We start from the raw sequence: 22,150 nt of genomic DNA on the forward strand, positions 1-22,150 counted from the left end.
AGGAGACCCAGCAAATATCCCAATAAACTAAACTAAACTTAGTGCTGTCAACAGGGCACTTTGGACTTTTTATGATAAGCTCTGAACAAACAAAAAGGGAAGTCACCATACTGGCAGGGTTAATTGACCCTGAAAAACAAAAACAGGCAAGACTTCTTTACACAAAAAGGGCAGGAAGGGATACATATGGAATTCAGGTGATACACTGAACATCTCTTAGAACTCCTCTCAAGAGTTCATATTCTCAGTAATGAAGGTCAAGGTCATAGCACAAGGTAAGCTACCAAGACCCACAGGTGACAGCTGAAGGTGAAAGGAATTTAAAATAGGTAGTGAAGGAGAGAATGATGAGTAACAACTGTGATCTCAAGAACAATTAGATGAGTAGCAGACATAGTACATGCCATTTACATAGATCAATTAGATCAGAAGTAAGTGAAGATATAGGAAAACCTAAACAACATAATAAAGAAGAGCCAGTCACTACATACTGTATATTAAACTCCACATTTAATAATAAAAATTGTCAAGTGTATATTGAAATGTATAATGAAATGTCAAGTGTATATTGAATCACAAAAAATTATCACACAAAAAAGAAAAGATTGATAAGGTCCAAAAAATAGAATCTTCTGATAACAATGCAATAAAAGTAAGAATTATTACAAAACCATAACAAGAGGCTCTCCCACCTGGAAATTCTAAAATTTCTTTTTAAATAACTCCTGCGTGATAAGAGAAATAACTGAAATTACAAAGTATCTCAAAGACAATGGTAATAAAAATACTGCATGACAGAATCTTTGAAATACATTTAAAGTAGTAGGCAGAGGGAAAATAACAGTTCTTAATAGTTTTTGGAATGAAAATAAAACAACAAAAATAAATAAAATTAATTAAAATTAAATTCCTAACTTAAAAAAAAAGAATATTCAAGAAATAATAAAGACAAAAGGAGAAACTAATTTGTAGAGAAAGGAAAAACAGAAAAACAATAAATAAAAATTTCAAAATTTTGAGAAAAAAGTAACTGGACAAATGGAATCACCTAACCAAAACAAGAAAAAAAGGATAAGTACATACACAAATATTAAAAAAAAAAATTCATGGCACATGGAAAACAATCATTAAAACAAAAATTTAAAAACCATGAGACTATTTTGTGGATTTATATGGAAGTAAATTTGAAAACCTAGATGAGATAGATAATTTCCTAAAGACAATTTAACCTAGAGATAGCTTAAGAAGGTTAATTTCTGCAGAAGCTGTAAAAATATTCATCAAGGAACTACCCCATAAAAAAGTATCAATTCCAGATGGTTTCACAGAGGAACTCCATCAAAGACTCATACATAAGATAGGCCCAATGTTTCATAAATTACTCCGTAGCACTAAAAATTAAGAAGACTTCCTAATTATTTTCACAAAATAAGTATAACATTAAAACCTAAAATTGACAAAGAAGTACAAAAAAAGATTGAATATTATAGATCAAGACCACTTATAAATACTGATGCAAAAGTACAAATAAATATTAGTATATATTGGTAAATATTGATACAGCCATTATAGAAGACAGTATGAAGTTTCCTAAAAATAATTAAAAATAGAACTACCATATGATCAAGCAATTCCACTTTTAGGTATTTATCTAAAGAAATAGAACACACTAACTTAAAAAGATGTATTCACCCCTATGTTCTTTGCAATATTAATTCACAACAGGCAAAGTAAGGAAACAAAATTCTAAAGTGGATTATCTAAAAATAATCCATTTGATGGGTGAATGGAAAAGAAGTGATACGAAGGAGAGAAGATGGTGGCAGAGGAAGAGGACCCTAGGTATGCCCTGTTCTGCTAATACAACTAGGTAACTATTAAATCCTCCTAAATAGCCCCCAAATTGATCAGAAGACTGGCAGAACAAACTCTACAACGAAAGGTAGAGAAGAAGCCACATCAAAGAAGGTAGTAGAAAGTGCAGAGATGTGGGTACCTGGGTGGCTCAGTGAGTTAAACCTCTGCCTTCGGCTCAGGTCATGATCTCAGAGTCCTAAGATCGAGCCCTGCACCAAGCTCTGTTCAGCAGGGAGCCTGCATCCCCCTCTCTCTGCCTGCCTACTTGTGATCTCTCTGTCAAATAAATAAATAAAATATTAAAAAAAAAAAAAGAAAGTGAAGATGTGCTTGGGGAAAGAAAGGATTATGGCTGATGTGCTGGGGAAGGAGCTGCAGTTGTAGAGGAGGGGGAATGATAAGACTAGAACACAGGTCAGTATGTGAGGAAAAGGAATCCACATAACAATAGCTTGGAAAGGGAGAGGGGCTGAATTTTTTAAGTTCTTGCAACCAACAGGGCTTAAAACCTCAATTTTTAAAGGTGGGTATGGCTGAGATAGACCCCAGAGTGCACTGCCCTGATCGTGGAGAGAAAGCAGGCAATCTGTTGACATACAGCATGGAAACAGCAATCTGAAGAGTGTTGGGGTCACATAGTAGGGAGGTTATTCATTCATCTTGGAGTATGTCTCAAAGAGGCAGCATTCATGGAAAGACCCCTCTGGAAACAAATGAACAGACTAAAGCTGTGTCCCTGCCCTGCACCTCAGTATAAGCACAGGGTGCCCTGCAGAAACCAGCACAGCCCAGTACTCCCTATCCAATATGCTTATACCAAGGCCTATCACCTTGTGCTCCAGTGGAACTGGCCCTCCCAGTCATGTTTGCCTCAGTTGCAGTGGGTCTCTCCCCTTTAAGATCAACCCAAAGCCCTGCTCATTTTGGATCTCCTAATGTGAAGGTTTGCAGAACATCAGTTCCAGTGGCAGTGGCAACAGGTCTCATTTCATAAACCGATCAGAGCATATCTAGTTAGAACGTGCCACATTCAGGCCAAGGACCAAATACTACTCACAACAGGCAAAGAGAGCCCCTGCAGATGACTGGGCTAATGGATAAAGGAGCCAGAACAAAGCAGCAAAGCACACATACTCTGGAGACACTCTCAAAATTGCCAGACCCTGAAGGACAAAGGATACTAGAGAACAGGGCAATATAGGACCTCCTCTTCATAAGGCCATTCCCCTCAAAAACAGCAGACATAGTTGACTTTCCTAACACAGAGAAACAGGCACAGAAACTTAGAAAAAATGAGAAGACAGATAAATTTATCCCAAATGAAAGAAGAGGACAAGGTTACAGCCAGAGATTTAAGTGAAACAGACATAAGTGACATGCATGATATAGAATTTAAACTAATGATCATAAGGATACTCCCTGGACTTGAGAAAAGAGTGAAAGACATGAGTGAGACCTTTAACACAGAGATAAGGAATAGTGTAGCAGAGATAAAGGGCTCCATAAATAAAATGAGAAACATGCTTGATGGAATTAACAACAGACTGGAAGAAGCAGAGGAACAAATTAATGACCTAAAAAACAGAGTAATGGCAAGTAATCAAGTTGAACAAAAGGAGAATAGAGTTAGGGAACTCAATGACTCCCTTAACCATAATAACATTCATATTACAGGAGTCTCAGAAAGAAGAAGAGAGAGAAACAAGAGAGCAGAAAATTTATTTGAAGAAATAATAGCTGAAAATTTCCCTTAACTGGGGAAGGAAACAGATATCCAGATCTAGGAGGCACAGAGAAGCCCCAGCAAAATCAACAAAACAGATCCACACCAAGTCACTGTAATCAAACTGGCAAAATATAGTGATAAAGAAAAACATTTTAAAGTATCAAGACAAAAGAAGACTAACATACAAGGGAAACCAGGTTTTTTTTTTTCTACCTTTGAAACAATGTGACATTTGTGTAGGAATCATTCAAATGGAACAGAAAACAAAATCCAGACATAGACCAACGAAACATGAAAATTTAGTATTTATAGAGGTGGCATTTAAAAATGACTAAAGTAAAGACCAATTGCTTAACAAATAGTTCTGGGACAACTGATAACCCATTTAGAAAAAACAAAAACAAACAAACAAACAAAAAACTCCAAGTGATCTGCTCAAGTTACTCAGGCTGTATTAATCCCAAAACTATGTTACTTTTTCAGATATCAACTTAAACTTTTTATCACACAGTAATTAACAAACACTATCACAGAAGTATAAAACTAGGTGTCATCATTTGGCTCCTAATAGAATTACTTTTACTGAATTATACTTTGACATTATGACATCAGTCTTAAAGATGGAAATCACACAATACCATGAACTGCTGCCCTTCTTTTGAACTATTAAAGTGTTTTTTATACAGAGGAGAAGAGAGTCATATAGTTGAACATGTTTTACTGTTTTGGCCAGTAGGAAGTTCAGACTAAAATTTACAATACAATAAAAAAAAAGTACAGGGCTTTGCGGCTATGTTTTGAGAAAAGATGGCTCTTCAATCTCAGTTGAGTTATTTTTTTTTTTTAAGATTATTTCTTTATTTATTTATCTGTCAGAAAGAGCAAGAGAGAGCGAGCACAAGCATGGGGAGTGGCAGGCAAAGGGAGAAGCAGGCTCCCCACTGAGCAGGGAGCCTGATGTGGGACTCGATCCCAGTACTCTGGGACCACGACCTGAGCCAAGGGCAGACACTTAAACAACTGAGCCACCCAGGCATCCCCTCAGCTGAGTTCTTAATACCACTCAGAAATTATTTTATAAGTCTTTACTCACTCCCCCACTTACTTCTCACAGATCTCCTCAAGCACCCTCTTTTCGTATGTCCACAGTCCTCTAACTCTTGGGTGTGTCTCCTACATTTAGAGAAAACAAAATCTACTCTATTTCACCTCTTTTAACTTCTTTCTCTATTTGAAACAAATCTCTATACTTGTTCTATGAAAAACTCACTTGTTCTTTTTTTCAAATTATTTGTATTAACATACAATGTATTATTTGCCCCAGGGGTACAGGTCTGTGAATCATCAGGCTTACACATTTCACAGCACTCACCACAGTACATACCCTCCCAATGTCTGTAACATGTCTGTAACCCAACCATCCTATCCCCTACCTCCCCAACCACCAGCATCCCTCAGTTTGTTTTGTGAGTACACAACCCATTTATTCTTGATCTTTCTTGCTTTTTAGAGAAATGTGAATTTCCCCCCAGGAGTTACTTTAGGTCCAACACCTGAAGTTTTTTTTTTGTTTTTTGTTTTTTTTTAATTTTTTTTAAAGATTTTATTTATTTATTTGACAGAGAGAAATCACAAGTAGACGGAGATGCAGGCAGAGAGAGAGAGAGAGAGGGAAGCAGGCTCCCTGCTGAGCAGAGAGCCCGATGCAGGACTCGATCCCAGGACCCTGAGATCATGACCTGAGCTGAAGGCAGAGGCCCAACGCACTGAGCCACCCAGGCACCCCAACACCTAAAGTTTTTAAAGTGGTTTGTTCTCCTCCAGTTCTAAATATTTTCTAATTTCTATTGTGATTTTTTTTCCTTTTCTGTATGTTTTTACATTACCAAAGTTTATTTTACAGCTCTTATATTGTTAATTTAAAGCTTAATTTCACTGTAGTTAGGAAATGTATCCTTCTGCGGGTGAGTGTCCAGGTGTGATATTTTCAAAAGCTTGTTGCATATACTCTCACTAAATGATTTCGTCTGTTACAATTGTTTCATCTAATAGCTCTATGTAGATGATTACAAACGTTTATCTCTAGTCCTATTCTCCTCCGAGTTTCAGGTCTGTAGTTTTCTATACACTCACAGACTAATTTCTTATATGTCCAACAGACACCGTAGCCCTTACAAATTCAAAACCAAAGCATTATCTCTACCCATCCCTCTGAGTATTTTTCCTTCTCTCTTTTTATTCTCTTTTTAGAATGGTGATCCCACATTCTACCTAACTCCTCAAGCAAGAAACATTAAAATTGTCCCTTATTCCCATCTCACACAAACTAAATGAACTGGAGTGGTTCAAGTGCTGTGAATTATATATCCTAATAATTTCTTGAAGCCATCCTTTCTTCTCAATTGTAACAGGTCTTCATCATTTATAGACTGGCCTTGCATTATCCTCTTAAATAGTGTTCGGTTAGCTTTGTCACCTCTCCCTCTCTCCTTCTCTTTTACCATTTCGCCCTTGCTACCAAACATGTGTTGAAAACACAAGTCTGATCATTTCACTCCCTTGCTTAAAAATCTTTGATCACTGCCTAAGTAAAGTCTCAATTTAACACAACATACAAAACTCCTTATCTGAGAAAATTTATCTACTGTGCAAGTAGAAACTTTTCAGGCTTGATATAATATTAAACATACTATTGTAAATTCTTGGGCCTGCAACTCTATCAAAAGTCTAATGTTGAGAAGGAGTCAGATACAAGTGTTGCCTCATATACAACTGCCTACACATTATACTTTTATGATTAAAAAAACTCTTAAGATCTTTAGACTAGACCCATTTTCCAAAACGAATTACATGAGTACAGCTTACATCTTTGGCCCAGTGAAAACATTCAATGCAGTTGAGCAGATGGAATGGGCACAGCCTGACAAGACCAGAGATCAGGACCTTGTATGAGCAGTGCAGAAATCAAACACAAGGAGACAATGTTTTGAAAGATAATTGCAAATCATAAAAGCTCAGAGGTGAGAGAGAAGAAAGAAACATCTTTGGAAGACCAAGTAATATTTTAAAACACGGCCCATGCATGCTTTAACCTGGCTTTAGGAAACAGAAGAAAATGATCCCAACCATACAGATAATTAGGAGGTGACACCGTCCACCCTAGCAGGTATCTTATCTGTAACTAAAGTTACAACAGAACAACCCATGTTCATGATAATAATCTTTAAAGATAATAAAACATAAATTAGGTTCTGTATCCTCAGTATGTGAAGACAGGTAAAAAGAATTCATTCCAGGAAGGTTTTCATGAAATAATATTAAAAGCATACAGGCCCACAGAAGATATAAACTTATATTAATGTGTTAATTACTACTTTAATTATCTGTTAATAATTGCTTAAATTACTCAAAACAATATCCTCCTTCCCCGAATGCTGACTTTGATTTCATGCCCCAAGTATGTGTTATTAAGAGTTGTGCTGAACAAATTAAGTCAGCTGTGATCTAATCAGGATTATAATGTGGCTAATACATTTTTGTTGCCTTGGGATCACTGTTGCATACCTTTTGATATGGGAGAAAAAAGATTTTAGTTCAAACTATTTACAAAGATGTGAACTTTAACAAGAATCTTTCTTAAGCCTGTTATGTAAAAACATGTTTTACAATCAAGTTTAATTTTTATGACTTTTGTTTTAAATTTATTATTTTCCCACCAACATTTTACCTCTGGTCCTGGAGGTCCACATGGTCCTTGGGGTCCTGGGTCACCGATCTGGCCCTAAGATGGGGGTGGGGATCAAAGTAGAAGTATGAATCTGTTATATACAATTTAAAGCAGACATATGGTAAGCAAACAGAACTCAATGTATTATGCCACATAAAATTTTAATGACTTTTCAGCAAACAACACTCAATATATTGTGTCAAACAAAGTTGAAACAACCATTCAGAAAGACTTAATTTGTAACCATCATCACTGTGGAAAACTTATTTAAATAAAAGGTGTATGGATGTAATATATATTTACTCCTAAGTGCTGGAGATACAAACAAACCGTTAAGTGTTCAAATCAAGATAAAAATAGTGTGTGAATGTGTAGGTTATCCAGAGATAAGGGCTCGACTTAACAAGGTAGGGGACTCTAGATAAAGACTTGGTTTCATAAACAATCAGAGTCCGGGACAGTCCCTGAAAATTCCCTGCTCCTTTGATACTACAAGGGCCTGATTTAGTAATTAAGGATCATCTGGATTTAAATCCCTGCTGCTTAATCCCTCTTAGGCTCAGTTTTCTTAACAATAAAATAGGAATAAAAATGCTAACAGGTACTAACATTGTTACAGGGTAATTGTGAGGATTAAAGGAAGAAATATATTTAAGGTGCTGGGTTTAGCACAGTGCCTGGCAATAAATGTTAACCAATTTTATAACCATTAACCTTTCCCTTTATATCCTCTGTCCTCTCCTGGGTGCCAATAATTCCTAGATTATTTAGATCATTATTATATTAAAAATTTGAGGATTTGTTGTCAATATTTCTGAAGCCATCTTCTGACATCTGGAATAACCAGGCAGAGTCAGGGCTGGAGAGCAAGTTCAGAGGAGAGAAAAGTGGTTATAAAGCCTGAAACTAGAGATGAAAGGAGGCAGTAGTTTAATACCCTTCTTTTCACCAGAAAAGCTGCTGACTTCATTATTTCTGCCATATTAAATTTCTATGTGAGTTTCAAATTTGACCTAATAGTTCTCAGATTACATAAAATTATAAGAAATAATATGTGCTTATCCACATTTCAAGAAGTAAAGCAATTTTCCATAAGCACTAACGCCATTCTCATACAGCGCTTAAGTATCTGGATACAAAACAATGCACAATCAAATCTAGAGAAAAGTAATGAAGTATTACATAAAACTTGACTTGAATGCTCCTATATAAAGTCAAAATTCATCATAATCAGTACCTAGAGGAGCCTTGAATTCTTAAAATGGCAAGTACCTCTCTTAGAGAGATAAAGATGGGGCTCTCACTGGAGACCTCTGGTGGCAAAAAACAAATGAGAGGCTAAATTCACAAGCTTTGAGGAAAAAACAGCATCCTCTAGGTGTTTCTTTCTGGAAAAGTTAATTGACAACCAGATATCTATAAACACAAATTTTGAAAAATTCCATTCTTCAGAATAAATCTTCATTTTAAAAAACTTTAACTGGAAGTTTCCTTGAAAGTCAAGTCTCCTTTAAAAAAAACTCAGTTTTCAAGTAAGTTTTAGACAATGGAGTAGGATTGAGTAAACCTCTCTAATTGACAACTTCTAGTTAAAAATATGGAAAGGCATAATAATTGCCTTTGTTTTCTTTGTTTTAAGGAAATAATATTAATTAACAACTTCTGACTGGTAATTACCAATCAGAAACCTCTGGTTTTTAGATGCTTCCAGAGCTAAAGATTCCCTAATTCCAAAATGTAGAAAGCCTTCCAAATCAGGACATTCTTTCTTTTATCTTATAGGTATTCTTTCATGTTCCAACTTAGATTCATTTGGGGGGGACAAAAGTCACTAATGCCAGCATCTTAGAAAACAGAAAGCCAAAAGTAGGAGATGTAAAATAAGAGAGACATCTTTATGACTTTGATATTCTTTTCATGATAGTAAATAATTGATTTAGAGAGGCACTAACTTGTATAATTTCTTTTTAATATAACAGATTCAGTGCAAGCAATTATTCATTAAACAGGTCTCCTTCCAAAACTAGAGAAGGTTTCTTGGTCAAACCTCTATAATTTTTTTCTATTAGTAAGATACAAACAAGTGAGAGACTACAGACTCTTCACAAATATTAATTCATATATCTCTAGCCTATCTACAGTCTGATGTATATATTTTTCAAAGATTTGACAAAACAAACAAAAAATGGTAAACTATCTCCTACCAAAGTAATCACTGTTGACATTAAAAATCTATTTCTTATTAGAAAAACAAAGAAAGGTACAAAATGAGCAAGTAAAATCCTCACTATTATCATCTTAATGCTCCCTGCATCACAGCCCTAAAAAAAAAAAAAAAAATAGAGTTGGTTCTGGTGATTTATTTCAAGAAAAAAAATAATATTAAGGGTTTTAAGACAAAGTGTTAAAGGCGAAACAGGCTCTCCATCTTTTCTTTAGCTTAGACTAGAGAATTACTGGTAAACATTGTCACTGAGAGAGAAAACGAAAGAGTCACAGATTTACAAGGAACCTTAAATATGATGTAGTGAGACTCTCAGTTTAAACAAGTAACTGGATGTCACAGTGGTTAAATACTCAAGGTCATAGCTAGTCAGTGTCAGGGCTGCGACTAAAGTCTAAGTCTGTTTCTCAGAGAAGTATATCCCCTCTGCCTCACAATAAACATGTTATCAATACAAACTGTATCAAAAAGTAAGGGAGACATTAAAAAGATTTACTTTGTATAAGCATGATACCTGACTTAAGTTTTATCCAGTAATTAATTGTAAAGCATTACAGAATAATATTGAGGGGTGCCTGGGTGGCTCAGTGGGTTAAAGCCTCTGCCTTCAGCTCGGGTCATGATCTCAGGGTCCTGGGATCGAGCCCCGCATCGGGCTCTCTGCTCCACGGGGAGCCTGCTTCCCCTTCTCTCTCTGCCTGCCTCTCTGCCTACTTGTGATCTCTGTCTGTCAAATAAATAAATAAAATCTTAAAAAAAAAAAAAGAATAATATTGATATGATTTATCACTCAGTATTGGCCTTAGAAAATGTGTTGTACCTGCTCCTTTTATTATTATTGTTGAAAGTCAGAAAACCCTCACATTATGAACAATTAGGATGTAAGAAGTTTAGGGCTTTGCTTTGCTAGCCACTGCAGATATTGTAAGTTCCTGTTATGTGATTGGACTAATCCTTGAAAAACAGAAGCTTTTTGTTAGCTTCATGACCTGTTTTCATGCCTTTTATTTATACAGTTTGGAATTTCTGAGATTCAACTCCAGAGCCCAAGTGTGGGTACATGACTGACCAGGTTTACTCCGAGTTCATGGCAAAAAACTAGTAAGAGCAAAGCTCACCACCAGCATGTCACTTGACAAAAAGACACTGAAAATTTTCTTTGGAATAAAAACTTTCTGAGAGATGTATATGAATTGCCATCACTGTTAGAAGTTATACTAAATGAGGTATGAAAAGTGTTATGTCTTAATGCTGCTTCAATCCTGAGATAGGAGGAGATAGAGGAAACACAATGATTTGCTCAGGGAACAACTCTTTAAAATGTAGATTTTAGTGTTATATTAATAAATTATAATTTCCATCTATTTTTCTATCTATAATCACCTGCACCTTCATAGAGTTGTAATCAATATTAGAAATCCCAGAGCAATCTTAAAATATTAAATCCTACAACAGTATGGCACAGTGGCTGAGTATGTGAGCTCTGACATATAATTACCTAGATTTTCCCAGATTGCCAACAACTAACTATGGAAACATGGACAAGTTACTTAACTCTGTGTCTCAGTTTCTCCAATCTGTAAAATAAGAATAATAGTACCAACTTCATATGATTTTTGTAAAGACTAAATTAGAAGTATAGACTTAGAATAGTGACTGGTATTTTGTAAACACTTAGTACATCTGAGCTATAATAATTATCATGACTTTTAATGTAGAAAGACATACTTAACTCATGTTTTAACCATTATTTAAATGATTTTAATTACTCGATAATTTCAGTTTGAGTTAGGTTTCATGTTAACTACAATATAAGGTATTTTTTTTTTCAATTAACAGATGCCCAAAGGTTAAAAAAAAAAAAAAAAAAAAGACAAAGAATTAGTATATTTGTGCCCACGGGGTGTGACATGCTATCTTTTCTTCACAATATTTCTTTAATGAAATATATTAGAATGAAAGATATTTGGAAAAATTAAAACATTATTTAAGGAGCTTTGTATTTTTTGTCTTAAATATCTATCATTTACTTCATAATAGTATTATTATGAATAACAATAGTTATGAATAGTATTATTCATAACAGATCAAACAAAATCTTTAGGGCCCACAGAAATTTGGTTTTGGCCTGGGATGAGGGGGAGGGCAGGAAGGATGAGGTCCAATACTCTACGGAATATGAGCTGAAAAGCTGAAAACTTGAAGGATTAGCTGTACCCTAAAACTGCGGAGAAAAAAAATGTCAGATTGGTAACTCTAGCTCCTACTTACATTCCACTAATACCAACAAGTGTCAAGACTCATGCCATGATGTACACTTTGTTAATGGGAAAAAGCAAAGGAAAAGTTCAAACCTACTGAAGGTCCTGGCTTTCCTCTCATCCCTGGTGGTCCTGGAACACCAACAGCACCCTACAGAAGAGAATAATAGAAAGAAGATGAAAGCTATTATACCACAAGAGACAGCTATGCCTCTGTATACAAACTGCTTAAAAAATTCATGGAGTGAATCCAAAAACTGAGAAAACCATTTTGAACAAAATGTGTAAAACCATATTGATACCGCATCCTAACTAAGTACATAGTTAAAATAATCATTACTCCTTTTTTTTATTTTTAAGAATTTATACTTTTTCATATTTATATAAACTTAATGGTAAAAAAAGAAAGTTACCTTGTCTCCAGGATACCCTAATTCTCCTGGCTCCCCTGTAATGCCTTGTTCACCCTAGAGGGCACATTTAATACAAAGACACTTAAGCAACACAAACATGGCAATATTATAAGAAAGTAAATATTTATTATAGAAGAATAATTTCTATTTTTCCTACTTCTGATAAAAATTGTATAACTGACAATACAGATTAGATCCCATATATAAAAACAAGATATTTTATAAGTATTGACTAACAAGAAAAAATGTGATAAGAAATTATCTCTATGATAATGCAAATATTTAAATCACCTTATCACCTTTGATTCCAGGTAGGCCCTTATTCCCGGAAAGACCCTAAAAAAAAGAGTGATATTTTGTGACATCATAGAGAAATTAAAGAAAAATATCCATTATGCAAATAGAAACGTACCATTGGGCCAGGATTTCCAGAAGGTCCAACTGGTCCAATAGGGCCAATACTGCCCTGAAAAGCAATTAGACAGAAAGGCGTCATTAAGCATCCACTAGGATTAGAAAGAGAATATGATAAAATTTATTAATTAACTAACCCAGAACAGTTCATCTCACTCAGCTCCCACATGCGCCTTGTTCTTCCACAACTTCTTTTTCTCTCCACATTTAGAAATCATACCAGTGTTTGAAACTTTAGCGAGGTCATCCTGCTCCCTGAAGCCTATTCATACCCATGTAGTACACAAGGATCCTCCCCTTCCTCTAGTCTGTCTAATGCTTAACTCTCCTTGACATTCATCTTGAAATACTTCTCTAACTAGATAATATCTTGAAGAGCAGGGAAATATTTTAGTGCCACATTCCCAGGAGGTAGTTAATAAATACTTCATTTGATCATCTTCTATTTTAACTCCATCTATTTATTCAGGAATTATTCATTGGGCACTTACTATGTTCCAGGCAGTTCAGTGATTTTATTTCATGATTTGAAATTTGCAGAACGATAAAGTTTACCATAATTTCAGGGATAAAACTGAGTGCTGAACAAAAGACTCTACTCTTCTGGGCTTCTGTCATTCATTCATCATTTAACATTTGTTGAACATAACACGGACACAGACACTGGGGTTGTGTGGAGGAAATAAAGATGAAAAAGACACAGTCACCAACATTGAGGTTCTCAGTTTAAAGCTCCAACCCAAGATTCCTCAAAAATATAACAAACTATCATCTCCTGTAAGCAAGGGATTTAAAAAAAACTCCTCAAATATATCATCTTAAAAGACAAAGGACAGGGGCACCTGGGTGGCTTGGTGGGTTAAAGCCTCTGCCTTCCGTTCAGGTCCTAATCCTAGGGTCCTGGAATCGAGCCCCGCATTGGGCTCTCTGCTCAGTGGGGAACCTGCTTCCTCCTCTCTCTCTGCCTGCCTCTCTGCCTACTTGTGATCTCTGTCTGTCAAATAAATAAATAAATTCTTTAAAAAAAAAAAAAAAGGAAGACAAAGGCCAAGAGCCACAATAAGGGTATTTCAAAGTAAAATCTGGAAAAAAAAATGGCTTGGGGATCACTTACAATTTTTGTGTCGCTGACACATTCATTTTCCTTCCTTCTTTTGCTACCTCTCTGTGCCTAGCTTCTGTATTATCCTTCATCTTCACAGAACAAGTTGCCTTAAACCTCCCTTTTATGGTTTTCAAACATTAAGGAAATTCTAAATGTGTATTTGTGGCAATGCTAGAAATGTTGCCCCTTTTACCAAATTTCTTTAGGAAAGCATCCCAGGCCCTCACTACTAGGTTTGCACCAACCCTTCCCGTCTTGTCTAATTCCATTTGTCGCTACTTCTCCTTTATTTCTACCTTGTCCAAATCCCACAGTCTGGCCATAATGGACGGTTTTCCATTTTCTGAACATGGTCTCTCTTTATTACATGCTCCAAGCCTTTGAAGATATAGTTACCAATACTGAAATGGCTTTCTGCTGCACTAGTGAGTATACTGTATCATACTTTTCTCCTTGTGTTCCTAGTCTGCACATTCTGTGAAAGTTGAAGCATGTTTATTGATTTTTTACTTCCCAGACCCAACATAATTTGCACATAACAGTTTTGAAATAAAGTATGGAATGAACACTGATGGACCTGTCAGAATAGCCAAACCCAAAAAGACAAGAAATAACAAGTGCTGGTGGGGATATGGAGAAAAAGGAACCCTTGTTCCACCTTGGTGGAAATGCAAATTGGTGCAAGCACTGTGGAAACCAAAATGGACATTCTTCAGAAAATTAAAAGTAGAATTGCCATATGACCCAGTAATTCCACTACTGGCATTTACCCAAAGAAAAGAAAAACACTAATTCAAAAAGATATATGGATCCTGTGTTTATTGCAGTTATTTCTTACAACAGCCAAGATATGGAAGCAACTTGAACGTCCACCCATAGACAAATGGATGAAGATGTGGTGTACACACACACACACACACACACACACACACAGAGGAATATTACTCAGCCATAAAAAAGACTGATAGCTTGCCACTTGTAACAACATGGATGGACCTAGAGGTGAAAATGTTAAGTAAAATAATCAGAGAAAGACAAACCGTATGATTTCACTCATATGTGCAATTTAAAAAACAAAATAAATGAACAACAAAAAGACAAACAAAAAACAGAGAACTGGTGGTTGCTAAAGTGAGATGGCTGAAATAGAAAAACAGAATTAAGAGTGCACTTACTGTAATGAACGCTGATTAATGTACAGAGTTATTGAATGGTTATACTGTACACTTGTAAGTAATATAACACCATATGTTAATTATACTTTAGTAAAAAACAATTTTTTAACAGTGATTTCAAGAGCTCTATCTCCCAACGTAACAGAGCATTGCTAACAGACTGCATTCATATTACACAAATTTCAGAATGGAAAATATGACATCTTTTGCATGAGTCCTAAAGTCTGTGAAATATAATGGAGATAAATTATTTCCAACATGTTTAATCCTGAAATATATGAGAAAGGGAAAGAGTAATACTTTCCAACTTAATAGACAGATATACAATAGTCATATGTCACTGACAAATTCTGTCAGTAGGAAATAACTGTTCTTATAATTACAGTAGCTAGTTTATTCAAAGTTCCTGGCTTTAAAAATAATGAGAGTTTTAAAAAATACAAAAAAGTTTCTGTTTGGAAATTCTGCAGCAATAATCTATGAAGTATGGGGGAAATCTTATGAACAAATAAACAAACATTACTTTGTCATCCTGTTGGTTTTTTTCTATGGACAATAACATTAACTGTATTTCAGTAAACATATCACTGTGCATAGACTAATATTTTCAGATGAATGAATGTACTTTGTATGCACAATCTACTGTTTTACTTTTTAGTGACTCTAAAAAAATTATCACAAAATAGTAAGTGTTGAGAAATATTAAAGATATAAAAAATTATAATAAAGATAAAAAAGATTTAATATTATAGGGAACTAAAAAGTAAAATAATACAGGTATAGAAAGGTCCAAGAAATAGCAAACATTTTGTGGTATGTTACAGATGATGTGGAAAATACTGGTCCTGAAAAACTATAGCTTTCTCACAGCAACCCGCAATAGGCTAAGAGCAGTTTTTAGTTCCACAAGGATAACCTGAAGGCCTTCAGCACTCTCTGCTTACCATACTCCTCTTCCATGAGAAGACAGAGCAGACAGGAGAAATACTTCCATGCATGGCAGCTTAGCTGAGGGTGTCTGGGATACAGCACCAAAGGCAGAAAAGCCTTCCACACATCCAGAAATAATAAAGAACTTTCGAGTCAAAGTGAGTTAAAGAAACAGAGACCCAAGAATAGGTTCTTCATATAAAATGAGCAGCTGCTAGCCAATTAGAGCTCATGAGGGAGCACACTGTGGAGAAGACTTGGGGCTCACCCTCACAGGTGATAATCACCATCACTAATTAAGAAAGCAAATGACAATCGGCTGCAAGGAAAAAATTATTTAGAGGAAGCTGTGTCATCTCTTCTCAGAAACTATGATTCCTATAAGGGAACAAGCAGATGTGTGCTTGCTGATAAATTGGGCAAGCAGACAAAGTGTTGACTATGAAATATAAAGGTCTATAGAAACCTCTCCCAGTTATCTTCAAATCTTCCCCTTCCATCCCCCCCACTTCCTAGGCTACAGCCCCACTACTCCTCTTTCCATTGCCCAAACCGCACTTTTTTTTTTTTTTTTTTTACCTCTTCTGTGCATTTAGAGAGGCATTCTTCTGCCTCAAGAGTCCTTTTCCTGACTCCTCCACTCCATTCATGTATAATCTTCAAGATATGGTTAAAACACCTCTCTTTTATGAAGCCTCCTCTCTCAGGATGACAAATTGCTCCTTGCTCAGTGGTTTTTAGTCCATGAGAACAGTGATCACATCATATGATATGCTGATTTTTCCTTCTATGCCCTGGATTATAATGTTGCCCAAAACAGAAATCTTATTTGTATTTTTAGGCCTAGCTCTAGTTCAGCATTTGATACACAGTAGGTGCTCACACTGTTTTGATTTAAAAATTTAGTAAATGTAAAATGGAGGTTGTTCTATCGACTTGAGGAACAAATGAGATACGAGTGTAAAAGTACTTTGGAAAGTATAAAGTACTATCTATATCAATGTAGAGATGAGGATTACAAAGATGACTGTTAGTATCATTTGGCATTTTCTTTTCTCTTTTTAGAATCTCTTCCCAGCAACCAAAGGGTACATTGAGAAAGAGAAAGGACAACAAACAACAACAACAAAAACCCACTTATTTTTACCAGCACTATTATGTGTTGGAACTGCGCAAAGTCCTGGAGTAGAAAATGAGTAAGGGTTAACTATTAGACAGAGAAAAACAGGTAAAGTATTTCAGGTAGACAAACAAGTGAAAGTACAAAGGCCTTTTGGTAGGAAGGTTGCATGGCATCTGAGAACAAATAGTTTGCTAGTGCACAAAATATGTCTCAAGATGCCCATGAAAACCAGAACAGTCTAGACATGCTAAGTATTTTTGGTCTTAAACTAGAGCATATCGGCAGAAGCTGCTGAGTTAACCAACCGATAATGAAGTTGAAATAATGATAATGATAGTGAAATGAAGAATACATAAAGACTGAACTCCCTTCTCCAGCTTCCTTTCCTCCCCACTGGTAAAACCATGGACTACCACCTACAGTTTAATCCTACTCTAAGTTCTGAGCAAAAAAAAAAAAAAAATTGGTCCTTTGGCTTCCACCTTCACACAGAGCTTCTTGTGAAGCCTAAAGAAATCTTGTGAGTTAAATGGCACCCATTATAAGGTAATACGAGTTTTAAGGAGGTGGTATAGCACACAGGTAGAATTATGGGCTCTGGTTCGATCGCCTGCTTCAAATTTGGGCCTAATACTCATAAAGTGAATGGTCTTGGCTTGTTCTGAGAATTAAATGACCTAGCACTGACTAGCACATGGAAAATGTTAAATAAAAGTGAGCTGTTATTGGGGTGTCTGTGTGGCTCAGTTGGTTAAGCATCCGACTCTTATTTTGGGGTCAGGTCATGACCTTAGCGTTCTGAGATCAAGCACCACAGACTCGGCAGGGAGTCTGCTTGAGCTTCTCTTCCTCTGTCCCTTCCCCATGCTCTCTCTCTCTCTCTCCCTAAAAAATAAGTAAATCTTTTTTTAAGTGATTTGTTATTGCTCATTTTATTGTTAGTATACTACTATTATCATGTAAAAGAAAAGTTAAATGTGTAAGACTCACTCAGGTGCTCTGACTCTTAATTCTATACTCTTGCCAGCCCCGAATGGCAAGTTAAAACTTGTTATACTGATTTTAACCATAGTTCCAGTAATTGAACTCCTGATGTATTCTGTTCGTCAAGTTGTCACCTTCTGCTTTGGGACAGTTAAGGTGGGGGAAAAACATTAAATTAGACTCAAAAGACCTGTGTTCAAGTTCAAGCTACAAATACTTGTGGCTGTAATTTATGACATAAAACCCTGGAGTCTTAATTACCTATTTCATATGTTAGAAGCAAGCTCTGAATTGATTTTTAAGGAAAATCTTACCTCTGCCCATGGTCACTTACCTATTTTTATACAGATAGACATAGTTTCCTTTTAAGATTCTACTTTCATTAGGCTCCTTACATTTCATAAAAGTATGAATCTTGCCTTTAGTTCTGCTGCTAAAGCACATGGTTCTAAATTTATAGAAAATATCTGCAACTTACATCCCTGTCATGAACCATAAGCTTGACTGAGAGAAATATATTTATGGAGATATGGCAGAAGTAGCAGTCTGTTTGCTTCAATGAACAATCTAAAATTTATCAGGTAACTATGTAACTGGAGTACATTATTTTGGTCTCCACAGAATTGCTTTACTAAATTGTACTTTGCCTACACCAAAACTCCAGTGAAACTCAGAGTTAAATTCACTGAATAAAAATGATTCAGTGAGCAAATAATACAGTCACTTATATTTTTAATATAATAAATTAGGTATTAAAATGTTTAGCATCAGGACACCTGGATACCTCAGTGACCTTGGCATTCTGCCTTCAGCTCAGGTTGTTGGGCTCCCTGCTCAGTGGGGAGTCTGCTACTCCCTTCTTCCTCTCTTTCTGCCCTTCCCCGCTGCTTATACACACTCTATTTCAAATAAATTTTTAAAAAATCTTTAAAATGTGTTTAGCAGCATTAATGAAGTGCAACTACTACTGATTGTTCAGGATGTTTCCCAACTATTTATTCAATTTCATTCAGAAATAAAATCTACAGTTACCATGTGCTATAATATGGTATGGTATGGTATTCAGACCTATCTGTATCTATCCAGGCCTGATGCTATAAAAGAAAATTCAAAGGAGAGAAGTGGCTGTTCTATGTCACATTTTTGAATAAAAACAGTCTTAGGTATCTATTAATGAAAGAGACATAAATAAATCTGTAGAAACTTGTCATTTTAGATTACCATAAAGTTTAATTTTTGATTAGTATTCCTGATCTAATTTGTATATCTGGTGGGAAAATACATTTGAGCAAGTCTGATATCCGAAAATGACACTAAAACATCTCATTTTTCTAAAGATTTTAAAATGGGGGGGTGCCTGGATGGCTCAGTGGGTTAAGCCTCTGCTTTCGGCTCAGGTCATGGTCTCAGGGTCCTGGGATCGAGCCCCGCATCGGGCTCTCTGCTCAGCAGGGAGCCTGCTTTCCTTCCTCTCTCTCTCTGCCTGCCTCTCTGCCTACTTGTGATCTGTCTCTGTCAAATAAATAAATAAAATCGTTAAAAAAAATGCGGCTAACAAATATAAACACAATATTTTACAAGAATGATAATACTTGATACTCACTCTAAGCCCAGGAAATCCCGGAGGACCAATGCTACCAACAAGTCCCTATGTAAAAGAAAGTGCAAGGGTGATTAAATACAATTGCAAACTACTATGGGCATTTTCTAAAGACACAGACAAACATTTCTAGAAAAAAAAAAAGTCAAATTTTACCCCCATGCATATTCCTAAGAAGCATAAATCTCTGGTGGTAGTATAAGTTCTCCCAAAATGCCCTTGGCCCCATGCTTTTGGATGCCAGGACTACCACCTCACCTAGGATATAGACTGTTCTGTGTCTTTTATGTATCTAATAAAGGATGTAAATCCTGTAAGTAGTCAGCATTATAGACATAACCAACCTATGTATTATGTAAAAAGGTAAGTTGTCAGCATATAGAGCTAGAAGAGCATTTTCAGATGGTTTAAAACACTACCCACTCTTGATGTATAATATTTAAATTCTTTAAACTTCAGTTTTTTTATTTAAAGAATAGAAATAATGACATTTGGGGGTGCCTGAGTGGCTCAGTCAGTTAAAGTATCCAACTTTTGGTCTCAGCTCAGGTCTTGATCTCAGGGTCTTGAGTTCAAGCCCCACGATGGGCTCCACAGTGGGCATGAAGCCTACTTAAAAAAAAAAAAAGGAATAATAACATTTGTTCTTTTATAAGATCACAATGAAAACTGTCATAATGTATAAAAGGTTTTGAAAAATTTCTCACAAATATAATAAATTATCAACACCATTAATTATGTATATAATAAATGAGATTTTAAATTATCAATATTAATTTTTCCAGTTGATTTGTGGTCTTGTGAACCCATCATAATAGTCTTTATGATAATTTCTAATTTAGTCCAAGGCAGTGTTAGAAAGTGAAAAGTACCCCCCTTTTTTGTATCTGAAGTTGTTTTGAAAATAAGGTACAGTAAAATACAGAGAGAATTATAAGCCAATAAACTAAAATATCCAGTTTATCCTTATATTTTAAAGATATTAAAGCCTGAAAATGCTCTTCAAGAATCCTTACATTTAAATAAAGAGCAGATTTCAAAAAGAAATATCTTAAATATGGTAGAAGCCCAACCCTAACAAACTTCGTGTATATTTAACTGACAAAAATTTAAATAAGATGGCTTCACAGTAGTTACAAAAGTACATAAATGGTATTAAAAGAAAAAATAAATAATGATTTCTTATCCTTGAAATGGAAAGCTCCCAGAATCAAAGGCAAGAAAACTATGGTAAACATTCTATTTAAAACATCATTCAGGTTTTTAACAATTTATTTGGAATCAGTTCTATTCTCATATGCCAAGACTTACAACAAATAAAACTTTGGCTAAATTAACTGAATAACTGATAAAGTCATAATTTAGAAAACTAAATAAAAAATAAATGATTTTCAAACACTTTAAGTATAAATGCTAGTAATTCACCTGTATCTAAATATAAGAACTATTCCTAATTTAGGCTAAAAGGATTTAGTGATTAACTCTAGTTCACCTTAAAATCTTATTAAAAGAATGTGTGCATGGAATAGATTGAAGGTATTTGATAGATGCTCTTTGAGAGAAAAAAAAAATTGAAGATTTTGCTACCTAATGTCAAAAAAACCAACAATCTATCATCATTCTTTGATAATGTAATTAAACTAATTATAGAATAGAAACTTTCTAAACTGCAAATAATAGCTGAATAATCCTAAAGGAAAGATTTCTCTAGAAATCAATACCCAAAAGCCAGGTAGATCAATGACAGGCTTGAGACAAAAAGGGCAATCACTGCAAGCACAATATGAGGCTTGGTAGTACCTTCATGTACATGAAAGGCTCACCCCAAAAATATACAAGTCAGTATCATGATCATGTACTTCTAATATTTTACTTAAGCAGGTGCATTTAACATGGTCACAATGATTCGTTTTAATGATTCTCTCCCAAGACAGAATATATTCATAACATTTTTGTCTTTACAAATAGGAATGTACACAGAGGTATTAAAACTGTCTGGCCAACAGCACTTATTTGAATGTCACGAGGATGGCAAGTGCAGGTGCTGTGGCGTCTGAGTGATGTCAGATCACAAGGCTGGACCATAACAATATACTCACAGGACTGCCATCAGGGCCAGCAGGGCCTCTGTCTCCAAAGTCACCTGGAAAACCCTGGCCCAGGGAAAAATGAAGAAATGCTGTTAAAACCAAGAATTCATTTTTGTCCATTCATCTGCTGAAGGGCATCTCAGCTCTTTCCACAGTTTGGCTATTGTGGACATCGCTGCTATGAACATTGGGGTGCATGTGTCCCTTCTTTTCACTATACCTGTATCTTTGGAGTAAATACCCAGTAGTGCAGTTGCAGGGTCATAGGGTAGCTCTATTTTTAATGTCTTCAGGAACCTCTATACTGTTTTCCAGAGTGGCTGTACCAGCTTGCATTCCCACCATCCGTGTAAGAGCCTTCCCCTTTCTCCACATCCTCACCAACACTTGTTCTTTCCTGTCTTGTTTATTTTTGCATTCTAACTGGTGTTACAGTGGTATCTCATGGTTTTGATTTGTATTTCCCTGATGGCTAGTGATGTGTTACATATATACAATGGAATATTACCCAGCCATCAGAA

General features: G+C 35.5%; 1 protein-coding gene across 5 annotated transcripts in view; it reads right to left on the bottom strand.

The window, feature by feature from the left end:
• COL24A1 (collagen type XXIV alpha 1 chain) overlaps window positions 1-22,150 on the bottom strand; it is a 395,660-nt gene that overhangs the window by 264,450 nt on the left and 109,060 nt on the right. For all 5 annotated transcript variants that reach the window (XR_006383188.1, XM_044238615.1, XM_044238616.1 and 2 more), the window contains 7 exons: window positions 21,639-21,692; window positions 19,543-19,587; window positions 12,621-12,674; window positions 12,500-12,544; window positions 12,209-12,262; window positions 11,893-11,946; window positions 7,311-7,364 (listed from right to left, as the gene is read on the bottom strand). Coding sequence is in view for 4 of the 5 variants with exons in the window: in XM_044238615.1 (XP_044094550.1) it covers window positions 7,311-7,364; window positions 11,893-11,946; window positions 12,209-12,262; window positions 12,500-12,544; window positions 12,621-12,674; window positions 19,543-19,587; window positions 21,639-21,692 (360 nt within the window). In the remaining variant the exon portion in view is untranslated. The remainder of the gene's footprint in view (window positions 1-7,310; window positions 7,365-11,892; window positions 11,947-12,208; window positions 12,263-12,499; window positions 12,545-12,620; window positions 12,675-19,542; window positions 19,588-21,638; window positions 21,693-22,150) is intronic.

Source organism: Neovison vison, chromosome 2 (genome assembly GCF_020171115.1).
Source record: "Neovison vison isolate M4711 chromosome 2, ASM_NN_V1, whole genome shotgun sequence".
NCBI classification, from domain to species: domain Eukaryota; kingdom Metazoa; phylum Chordata; class Mammalia; order Carnivora; family Mustelidae; genus Neogale; species Neogale vison.